General features: G+C 44.1%; 1 protein-coding gene across 1 annotated transcript in view; it reads left to right on the top strand.

Moving 5' to 3' along the window:
• The window catches only part of T265_07017 (hypothetical protein), a gene marked incomplete at both ends in the record, with an annotated part of 37,304 nt that overhangs the window by 21,627 nt on the left and 4,299 nt on the right, over positions 1-11,378 (top strand). Inside the window, 4 exons of the mRNA XM_009172438.1 lie at positions 3,582-3,944; positions 4,360-4,422; positions 6,882-6,961; positions 7,819-9,722. Of these exons, the coding sequence (XP_009170702.1) occupies positions 3,582-3,944; positions 4,360-4,422; positions 6,882-6,961; positions 7,819-9,722 (2,410 nt within the window). The remainder of the gene's footprint in view (positions 1-3,581; positions 3,945-4,359; positions 4,423-6,881; positions 6,962-7,818; positions 9,723-11,378) is intronic.

Here is an 11,378-nt window from a genome sequence, read left to right as displayed (position 1 = left end):
TTTACAGCATTCGAAGCATGTGGTGGCCTGTTTCAGTTTCGTCGCATACCCTTCGGTGTCACAAACGGTGTTGCGTGTTTTCAGCGAACTATTAACAATATCATTACGACTGAAAAGCTGAAAAGCACGTATGCCTACATAGACAATGTGACTATTTGTGGCAAGACCCAAGAGGAACACGATCTACGAGGAAGTATGGAATCACTCTCAATGATGACAAAACAGTCACTTCTTTAAAAGTCATCAACCTCCTAGGTTATGAGGTTTCAAAGGGCGTTATAAAGCCAGACCCTGAACGCATGGAACCTATCCGTCAGTTACCTCCTCCGCCCAGTACCACGGAAATGCAACGCGTCATCCGTATGTTCGCATATTACGCCCGTCTTCTGACAAAATCAACAAACTGATAAAGAATAAAACATTCCCCCTACCTGTCGACGTCGAAGTAGCCTTTAGCAACCTAAAAAGCGAACTAGACAATACACTAGACAATACGAACTAGACAATATACGCTAATTCCAACAGATTATAACGTGCTATTGGCCGTTGAAACGGACGTCTTCGATGTCGCTACAGCCACATCACTCAGCCAAAATCATCGATGGTTGGCCTTTTCCTCGAGGACACTCATTTCGAGCGAGAAGAGTCATTCTGCCATTGGGAAGAAGGCCTACGCTGTCGTTGAATCCATTAGGAAATAGCGGCATTATCTATTCGAAAGACCCTCTAAACCGATCACCAATCATCGTTGTCACATTCATGTACGGCGGTGGACAGAAGGGTAAAGTGAAAAACGACAAGATGCAACGCTGGAGGATCGTGTTGTCCAAGTACAAGTATGACGTCATATACCGACCTGGCAAGGACAATCATCTCGCAGACACTCTGTCAACTCGAAGAGCTCCATACCTCCCTCTGCCACCTCAGCATTACCCGTATGTTTCATTTTGTGCGTTGCGAGAATCTCCCCTACTCGGTCGGCGATGACAAGCGCGTTATTTCCTCCTGCAAAGTGTGTGCCGAACTGAAGCTAAGATTTTGGAGATCCTCTGGTAGACTCATTAAAGTAACACAACCCTTTGAACGCCTGAGTTTGAATTTTAAAGGTCCTTTGCCATCTAATACACGCGACCGCTACCTACTCACAATAATTGATTCTAGATTCCCATTTGCATTTGCGTATGCGGATATAACCTCGGCAATTGTGACTGACTGTCTCACACAAATCTTCTGTTTGTTCGGAATGCCAGCCTATATCCATTCCGATAGGCTCATCATTTCGTCTGAGATCGATAGCTTTCTTTTGGAAAAAGATGTTCCTATGAGTCATACATCGGATTATAATCCACACTGTAACGGTTAAATTAAGCGTCTCAACGGTACCTTCTGGAAAACGTTAAACTTGGTGTTGAAATCTCACAATCTTCCGCCTTCCTATTGGGAATCGGTAATCCCTGATGCTCTACACAGACCCCGATCACTGTTATGTATGGCCACTAACTGTACTCCACACGAACGTTTGTTTCATTACACACGTCGCTGAACATTTTGAATATTGTTGCCATCTTAGTTGACCACCTGTGGTCCAGTTCTGCTGCAACGAGGTGGTGGGTCATCCAAGTATCAGTCACTAGTAGAAGAAATCGACCCGAACTGCAACCCACACTACGGACACATTGCTAGTCGAGACGGAAGAGTCGAAACCGTGTCCTTTCGCCGTCTATCCCCAGGGGTTCAGAATACAACTGACGATTTTCTCAGTCTATCTGGATCCAATGGGGACACCGAACTCCCAAATGTGACTGAAACAACCGAACGTCAGCCCGATATATTCCAAGCATCTGAACTCTCTTCGGTACTGTCCTCCAAAGACCAACCGAATTATCCTGAAATTCTAGAACAGCGTTGCGTTCTTCCATACGGTTTGAGGAACAGAGAAGCATAACTCAGTAAATCATTCCTCATTTTCTTCAGCATAAATTTGTCCATTCAAACAACCCCGGGATGAAATTCATGCTTTTTGTATGCTTATCGTTATACTCACACTATATACTCGTATTGAACCCTCGTATGTACCTTCCAGCTCATCAACGCTTCTTCTTAGAAAAGTAAGACGTTTATCCTTAATAACCCGGGCCCTGTTCCAACTCGTTCTCGGACACATTCTAAACGTCTTAGTCGCCATGTGAAAGCCACCGTGGCATTTTTGTGTCATCGTAGGAAAAGGATGCATCGATAGACTCTCCGAGGGAATTTGAAACAGCGACACTGCTTCCACCAACCAACAATGTTTGTGGTCCTTGACCTGAAATCCGCCTTTGATTCTGTGGACTGTCAGGCACTATGGAAGTGTCTGTGGAGCAAAGGTATCCCCGTTAAATCCTGACGCTCCTTAAGGCGCTGTACGCCATCTCCTGAGGACGTGTGAAGGACGGGGAGCTCTCGCCTGGGTTCACCACATCAAGTTTTGTCAGGCAAGGCTGTCTGTCCTCTTTCACATTTCCGCTTCATTTTTGTCATCAATACGATTATGGAAGATTCTCTACTATCCTTTAATGCCTGTGGGGTCAAAGTGCTCCTGGGGTGTCATCTCTCAGATATCGAGTACACACGGGACATAGATCCTCTTGGATCAGGTGCCGTCGTAAGATATCGAGTACGCACGGGACATAGCTCCTCTTGGATCAGGCGCCGTCGTAATGCAGACAATAATTAAGTCTAAATAACTATGGCTCACTGTTTGGCATGCGCTCCACACCTACCAAGTGCTGCTACAAGACTGACGGGGTTCAAACTCTACCCTCATGCTTTCGGACGGGACGATAGAAGTAGTGGACAAATTTGTCTATCTGGGCGGCTATGTTAGTCCCGGTGGTCTCGCGGTAGACGATATTTTCTTCTGGAGTGGGAAGGACAGAGAAGCTTTCATGAACCTGCATCACCTGTGCCGTAGGCTTGATATCGGTTTGTCTGTCTGTGGGTCGAGTTTATAATGCAGCGGTGCGCTCCGTATTATTATATGGGCTGGAAGTCTGGCTGCTGCGCGCCGAGAACGCCAAAAGACTTTCAGTTTTCAACGATCAATGTCCTTAGAGCATTGCTCGAGTCTGTTGGGTACACCCGCGTCAGCAGGATTTCCTTTGTAGACCTTGCTCGTGGCCGATGATTCAATAGTCTTACCTACTCAGCTGCATGGAATTAGTCCAACCTGAGAACGGAGTGAGCAAGGAAGCGCTTTCCCCTACTGGTGTGATTGCGCACAGCAGGCACCTTCTCGACCGTATTGAACGATACGCCGGAATCCACGTTTGATTGTGAGGCGATTGGGGTGGGCGGTTTTTAGGGACGATCTTTTCCTCGGGAGAGGGCACCATCACCGCTTCCATGAATATGGACATGCTGGTCGCCTAGGGGAAACACTGGCTTCGCAACCCCATCACAGAGGTCAATATGACTCTACCCTCAGATCGTCTCAAAGTAGGAGGTCTTACTGTGGTTTTCTGATATCCTGTGATACTGCCTTCCCTCGACATGCTTTTGTTGATACCTATTTAAATTTCACTGTCCCATCGATGTTTCAGATCAAATCCAAACAAAAATCCTATCCTGCGCGAATATGTTCTTCCTGACTACGCAGAAGTTCACCGTGGCTACGTTAGGGATCCAAACGCTGATGGTGGCACCATTCAGAGCAATTCTTCAGGCACCATGGGTTTTAAACGATCTACCCAACAGGGTTACGTGTTGCGGCTGAACAACGAGCGTTTCACAGTTCCGGAACTATTGTTTCACCCAGGAGATGTTGGCTACCGTGAAATGGGTTTAACAGAAGCCATAGGCTACCTGATGTGTGAGCGTTTGCCACCCGCTGTGCGGCCAGGTGCATGGGCAAATTGTCTGGTTATCGGAGGAAACGCTCGCTTTCCTGGATTCTTGGAGAGACTGTAAGTATCACTTCCATTTTGTTCTTTTTCCATACGCCCCGATTGTGTCCTTGATCCCCCTATCTATTTAGGTCTCGTCGATTGGCGCAATCTACCAGTTTGTTGCTGCTTCTCTGAGACAACTGACCGTTTGAGTTTTGCTCGACAATTTACTTAGTTTACTTTTATCCATTCACCATACTTGGTTTTGTTAAAGCTTGTGGTATCCGTGGGCACTATCATTCCATACGTTCATGGACATGGCTCTCCCATGTATTTATACATACACAGTGATACACAGGCTTTAAAACGCCTTTTTATGTTTCTTTGAGATAATTCCTTTGAAAGCAAGAATGTTAGAATTTTTACTCATAGTGGCTGGAGTTGTACCACTTAACTGCATTGTCAGTCATTTGTATGATTATTTACTTTGCAGAAAGTTGGATTTGCGTTGCCTACCAGCAGACGACCTAGCCGTCAACGTTTTTTCACCAACTAAGTAAGTCTGGTAATGAGCGGCGATCATTGTGAAACACTTTTTGTAACTGACTGACCACATACTACTCTTTATGCTCTCTTCCTTGTTCTGTAGTCCTCAGACATATGCATGGGAAGGCGGATCACTGTTGGCTGAGAGGAAGGATGATATGGCCCAATTTCTAGTCACACGAGCCGAGTATGAAGAACATGGTTCAAGCTATTGTGACCGACGATTCCCGGTCACGTGACAAATCGTGCAACTTCTCTCTGTATACAGTATCTATTTTTGTACAATATCTATTCAATATATAAAACGACGGACCCGAAATATTACCTAGTTTCCTCTGTTGTGATGTGAATTTGGTTGCTTATCAGACAAATAAAAGTGCATCTGGCCAGAACATCATTTGCTTTTAATTTTGCTGCAGATCTTTGACGTTTTTATGATTACTTGATGATTTTTAAGGCATAGCCTCGGTAGAACGCAGTGGAAACATTTGAACAGCATCGTACCGCGTAGATCGGCAGTTCAGTTGAGGTACATATCTTTGGGAACTTTAAAACGCGGATGAAGCTAGCTTGTAAACGGTGGTTGTGCCCAACCACCAACTCATCGCTACACACCACTACGCTCCCCAGTAACGCGTTGCTGATATCACCTCGATTGATAATGAAACGTTTGCAATCAAATTGCCCAGCTTAGCGAACAAGTCAGGGACTGTTTCCCCTTTTTTCAAGCAGTTTCGCGCATGCTTAAAGAAGCTTAGAGCTGGATCCGCAACTTTGCATCCAAAAGAAACTTGTGCGACCTCTGAGCTTAAAGAATCAAGCCACAGTGATTTGTTATTGCCACTGGAGATGTAGGAAACTTGAAGCTCTACATTAAAGAGTAATGGATCGAATTTTCACTCGGCCAGTAGGTGGGAAACGAATGAATGGGAAACCCGAATGATAAAATTCAATGAGGAAGGTTGCGTTTGCCACCCAGAAGATTAGTTTGCAGTGAATTGCAGCCTGTTGACCGCGGAAGCTTGCGCCATTTAAGCAACTAAAGAATTTGACTATCTGCTACGCGCGGGTGATTTTCCCAAGTCCGGAGGAAATGTAAACTTGCATGGGAAGGCCACCAAAAATTTTATCATATCCTGGATTGCGGTTTTTTGAACAAATACTCGCCTCGTAAATTGACAAAAATCGCCATCTACGTAAGTAGCGATGTGAGGGGTGTCGAGGGAATTCTAATTTCACCAGGTAGTTAGGGTTATTTCCGCTATGTGAACAGTCTCGTACACCTTGACCATCCTACACCAAACTGACGTTTTTTTTATTTCGGGTTTTCGTTCTGAAGCTTGGGGACCTTTCAAGCACGGGCATTGGATACACGGTGGGAAATGATCAATGCTTCAGTTGCTTCTCAGAGAGGCAGTCGTTCTGAAGTCCAAGTTGTTATTCAGCCGAAGCGAGAGATTTATTAGAACACCGTACTCCCTATCGTTTGGGTGGCTGAATCGCACTTCTATCTTCACTGATAGAAACACTTTGGTTAGTTGGATTAAGGACTTCTGTGATTCGAGCTAAGCGCTGATCAGTGACCTAACTGTGGTATGTTACGTCTCCAAAGGGAAACCTAGATTAACGGACTGATGAAAAGCTGTGCTTCATAGGGAGGCGGCGTTCAAGACAGCATGCACCGAATGGTTTTAAATGGGTCTGACCAATCCGTCAGGTAGCAGTACACTTTGGCGACCCCTCGCTATCCTTCACAAACGAACCGTTTACTGCGGTTTGAACAGTCACGGATGGTTTGAGGTGCTAGAATCACAGGCGTAGATCAACACATATCCCCATCCCACAGTGGCTAAGACCTTGTTAGCATGTCTTCCGAGGGGACAGTTAGAAGGTAGAACAGAATTATGGGAAACCCGTTTACCGCCTTAACTACCAAATGAACCATGTTCTTGGGGAATTCTTTCCCTTCCAATTTCGAGAAGGAAAAAACTAGCAACTTTTGGTTTGCTAATTACTTTCCCTGTAACCGTAGTACCAGGCGAAGGTATTTTCTCAAAGGTCTCAAATCCAGTTTGATTTTTTGAGTATTGTAAGTAACACAATCGGTTCACTCGAGGCTGCTTTATTTGACACGAATCGGCGTACGGAGGGGCACTGTGTCATCTTAAGTGAATCGATGTAGACAAACATCCACTCGCTTCTGCGTATTGTTAGGTAATGCTTTTATGTAATTTTGGAACGGTGATATAATTTTCTCAGGTTTCATCATACACAGTGGTGGATTGGAGAGGAGAAGAAAGCTAGTGATCTGACCCCAACACATTTGGGAACAACTTTCAAGGCTTAGGAGTCAATTATAGACTATTTTTGAAGGGTTGGAGATGTTAGCGAAAATAGTGACCATTGGATTTATGAGCTGCTCATCGAAAGACTTATGACATCGCTGCCGTTGTGAATCTAAACTTTAAGGGAATGGGCTGTTGTGAAGATGAATATTGAGGTTTATGGACGGCAAGCGCTGCTCGGTGGACATCTTGGGCCTAGTATTGGTAAGCTGAACGAGCCGTCGATTACTGAAGGAGAAAGTTTCTTAATGTTACCCAGCGAACTGGAATCGTATGGGTATATGGACCATGAACCTACCGCACCAAAAACATTGCTGCAGTACATAGGACTGGGGTGAATCTGAACTGCGGCAAGGCGTTTAAGTGCTTAAATCGAAAACTGAACTCAAATACTCGAAACAGCCCAAAAAAGAATTTACTTGACCGAACACTTATGCAGAGTTTCTCACCACGGGTTTCGCCATTCTTGGAGTTTATCAAATGAACGTATTCTCCGAATTCGCATAACTGCATTTCATACTTGAAATGGTACGCAAATGGGGTTATTAGCTCGACTAGTGTTAACAAGCGGCTCACTTAAAGCTCCCGTTTATCAAATTCGACGGACGAATATCATGAACTAGAGGTTTAGGTGAGATTAATTTGATTCTCCCGTTACCACTAACTTAATGTGAAAATGAGTATTAATCCGCTGATGTACAATTAAGTGCTGAGTTCGAAAACAAAGATGATGAAAACCCGGAGACTGCACCCACTTAATGAGCCGCAGGAAGGACGAAACTGGTAGCGGCCATTGTCGGTCTTCTCAAACCCAGGGCTGTACTACTTGGCCCAGTGCTTTAAACATGGGCGAGTATGTGCGACTACAGTAGTTACTCTGTACTTTACAGAGTCGCATCGTTTATTTACAGTAGATAGGTAGAAGAGCTAATAAAAATGCAGAATTTCTAGAGTAAGCCATGGTTTTGTCTTATTTACATTCTGAGTTCTGTTTTCAACATTATTTTGATTTCAGAGATCCTTAGAATTAATTCATATCTCGTTCTACTTGTCTCCTTCAGGTGTATTATCTCGTCTTTGGAAGTTTCAGTATCTACTGATCCATGACAATACGATGCAATTACTTGATCTTCTAAACAAAACAGATTGTGATTTCCGGGAACACTTAGACGATACACTTGTTAATCGCCTATGCAGTGCTGTCGCTTGCCATGGTGCAGAACACGGAGGTATTTTCCATTCCGGAGATTGGGAACAACAGCTTGGCAAATTTTTTTCTACAGCGCAGATTGAACGTCTTTGTGGTGACGAAAATGGTATGAAAGTGCTCAAACTCAGTTTTGTTGTGCTGCTTAGCTATGGGAATTGTGCCTCATCTGAGCTATCCAGCATCCGCCAGATTTTTGAATCGTACCTGTCAACAACACACTTTCCAAAGTTCGGTATTGCTATCCTTGAAGCGACTGATTGTTATCTGAAAAGATGTTGTACCTTGGCAGACCTCGGAGTTGTTGATAGTATATTTGATGACGCAGTTCCTCAGCTACTTCACAACAGTATTCTTTGTAGGAGCAACATCCATCAAAGACAGTTTTTCATAGAGTTGCTAGCTCACCTTTGTGTGTACAATCAGAATTCTTCTCAGACTGGATGCCCCAACCGAATCATCCACTTGCTGACTGGCCAACTCTGTGAACTCACAGAATTCAGCTTATCGTTTCTGTTTAGACTTAACAAAATCGCGTCTACTTTTTCCGTCTGTATGTTTCCGATTTCGTTACCTTCTAAATTTCCTTTAAATGAAACGAACGTTCAGAATTGCTCTCTTCCTTATCTGGCGAACATCTTGTTTCTTTTCTGCATGGAACTGCTGAACTTTGAAGATGATTTGGACATAATTTCACTGTTTTCGCATTTCAACCCGTTTCCTGTACTTTGTGCCCAAACGATTGGTGTGTACCTGCGTTCTGGGATGCACGTATCCGGTGACCTATGGAATCGTGTTGTCAGTTCATGGTCCGAAGCTGTTGTGGATAATATTGCTAATAGTGCATTCATTTGTAAGATCATAAATCCCGTAACTAATGCCTCCGTAGGATCAGGAAGACACCAAAACCATGTGAAGATTGAGTGCAAAATTCTTAACCTTGTCTGGACGGAAGTATTTTCAACCGAATCTGCTGAATCTCAGACGCATCGTTTGCGGCTGGTCAAGCTGCTCAGGGTTCTCGTACATCCCGAACTGGGGGCGACGCAACTGGACGGATGGTTAGAGCGACTTTGGTTTCATATTGAGAAGCTTAGTGCTTGCTTAAGCGATAGCGAGTCAGTCGCCGAACTGGAGGCGGTACTTTGCCTTGGTGTTGAGATCTGTCGTATCCTGTTCGCGCAAGGACAGAATAAGTCCGTAGTGAGTTATGTGCATAAGTTGCATGCACTTACAATCCGTCATAAGGATGGTACACTATTTTATCCATGTATGCATACACTTGCACAGCTAATCAGGGAGACAAAACTTCCTGTTAACCACGGAGATTTTAGCGTAATCCTTTTTTCAAGCTTGGAGTGTATACTGTGCTCGTCTGGGCCAGAAAACGAAGTTCTCTTCTGGGATCGTGAGACATTAGCTAGAGACTGTTCAAATATCCTTTTGGACCTTACAGTAGCAGCTGATTGGCCCGATTCCACACAAGCTGGGTTTGTCCAGTTGATGACAAGCTTATTGAGTAATGATCCGGAGCCTTGCGCCGTACCACTTCAGTTTGACTGTCGGATCACACTACTTTGTGTGTATCTCCGCTTCGTTGCTTCCCTTCTGCGCTGCCCGATCAAAGACGCCACACAATCTATCGATTGGCTACTGCATGCTGGCTCGTATTTGCTGAATTTCAATACATCCGAATATGTTGGTTGGGAATTCACTGTTCGGGAGGCGGTACAACATTCGTATGATCGGCTGCTTCAGGTGAGCATACTCATGCGGACTTTTCCCCTACCAAATTACATTCTGTTCCATAATCTGTTTTAGCTCGCCATACTCACGTCTGTGGTTGCATTTCATATGTATTTTATGTGTCCTAAACTGCTGTTTAATTCAGACATCGAATCAATTTTACCAACACTGGCAGGACTCTAGGAAATGCAATGTCTGTTCTATTGTTTGTTTGAAAAAGACAGGTATCCTTCTCTCCAATTGGAACGTATTTTGCTAAGTCATTGAATTTAATGTATAGGTACTGATCTGTCATACCCTTCATCGTCAGTGACTAAAGCTGCAGCAGGTGGAACAAACGTACTTTTGATAATGTTTGTAGCTGGTGAACAGCTGATTTTTGACCCGATGATCAGTTAGTGGGAACCAAAAGCGCAAAGTTAGAGTCAGTCATTCAGAGTAACTTCCAATTGCTTCCGTGAACAGGTTTTTGATTCGATACCTCGGTACTTCCAATATGTGACATTTTCGGGTGAACGGATTGAGTCATCTGACGGATAGATATAATAGATAGATAATATAGATAGATAATGGATAGATAAAATGGCGAAGACGCTCACTCATCTACTGGCTAATACTCGGTTAATAAACGGCTGAATGACCTGAGAAAGCCCTTGGCCCCTCTAGAGCTTTCAGTTCTCAGAGACATCCAACTCATCTCAACATCAGTCCTCTTTACGCCAAACGCCTTTTTCTCCTACAACTTGTCGACGATCTTAAAAAGGACGTTAAAAATGACGCCGCTAATGCCACTTCATTACCGTACGTCGAGCTAAGTTGATTAAGACTAAACGCTGTCCCAGTTTAAGCCGAATCTTACGCTTATAAGCAGCAAGTGTCTTACTAGGATAAAAGACAACTTTAATGCAGGTAGGTGGCAATCTCCGGTCAGTCGACTTGATGTTATTCTGGACATGGTAGATTATATTCGCGCCGAACGGTCTTCAATTCGAGAAAGAGATCGAAGGACTGTAAAGGATACAGTATTTTGGGACGCTCAAACTATGTTGGATGGATGCCCCGACCCCTTTCATAAGAAGTTATTTAATATCTGTAAAGAATTTTTTCAAGTTTTTTTTGCCATGTGTATCCTCTGTGCTAGCTGGGTCCTCCAGTAATTTAACGCGAAACACAACATCTAGGCATAAGGCTCAAGCGCAAAGTAACAAGCTACCACACGGATAGGTTAAGGTGATTCAGGCCGCCTCATGTTTCAGCTGCTACGATATTCAAGATATCGCCAGTGGCTTACTAAAATAAGACCTCAGTTTGAACCATGCGCGTCTAAATATTTGGGGTCATCGTCATCTTATGGATGATAGAGCAGTAAAGTCTCCAGAATTTCTGCCATCACGAGTCACGCGTTTGTAATTTTGAATACTGACTGTTGGGGATATCAATATCCCCCAGTCACGCGTTTGAATTTTGAATACTGACTGTTGGGGATATCAATATCCCCCAGAAAACGCTGTTTTTATGTGTGCTAGCGAACTCCTGGCATTTTCAAGGTCAAACTATGAAAAATCAATGGCCTATTGATACTCCAAGAAAATTTAAATCCGACCACGTACAGGATACCATTCTTTCCACTGACTTGGGTTCGGAAGCTCCGGGCATCGCCTGTTGATC

The sequence above is a fragment of the Opisthorchis viverrini genome, assembly GCF_000715545.1.
Source record: "Opisthorchis viverrini unplaced genomic scaffold opera_v5_155, whole genome shotgun sequence".
Lineage (NCBI taxonomy): Eukaryota > Metazoa > Platyhelminthes > Trematoda > Opisthorchiida > Opisthorchiidae > Opisthorchis > Opisthorchis viverrini.
The sequence above is the reverse complement of the archived record's forward strand: the minus strand, read 5'-3'. Positions and strand labels throughout refer to the sequence as shown.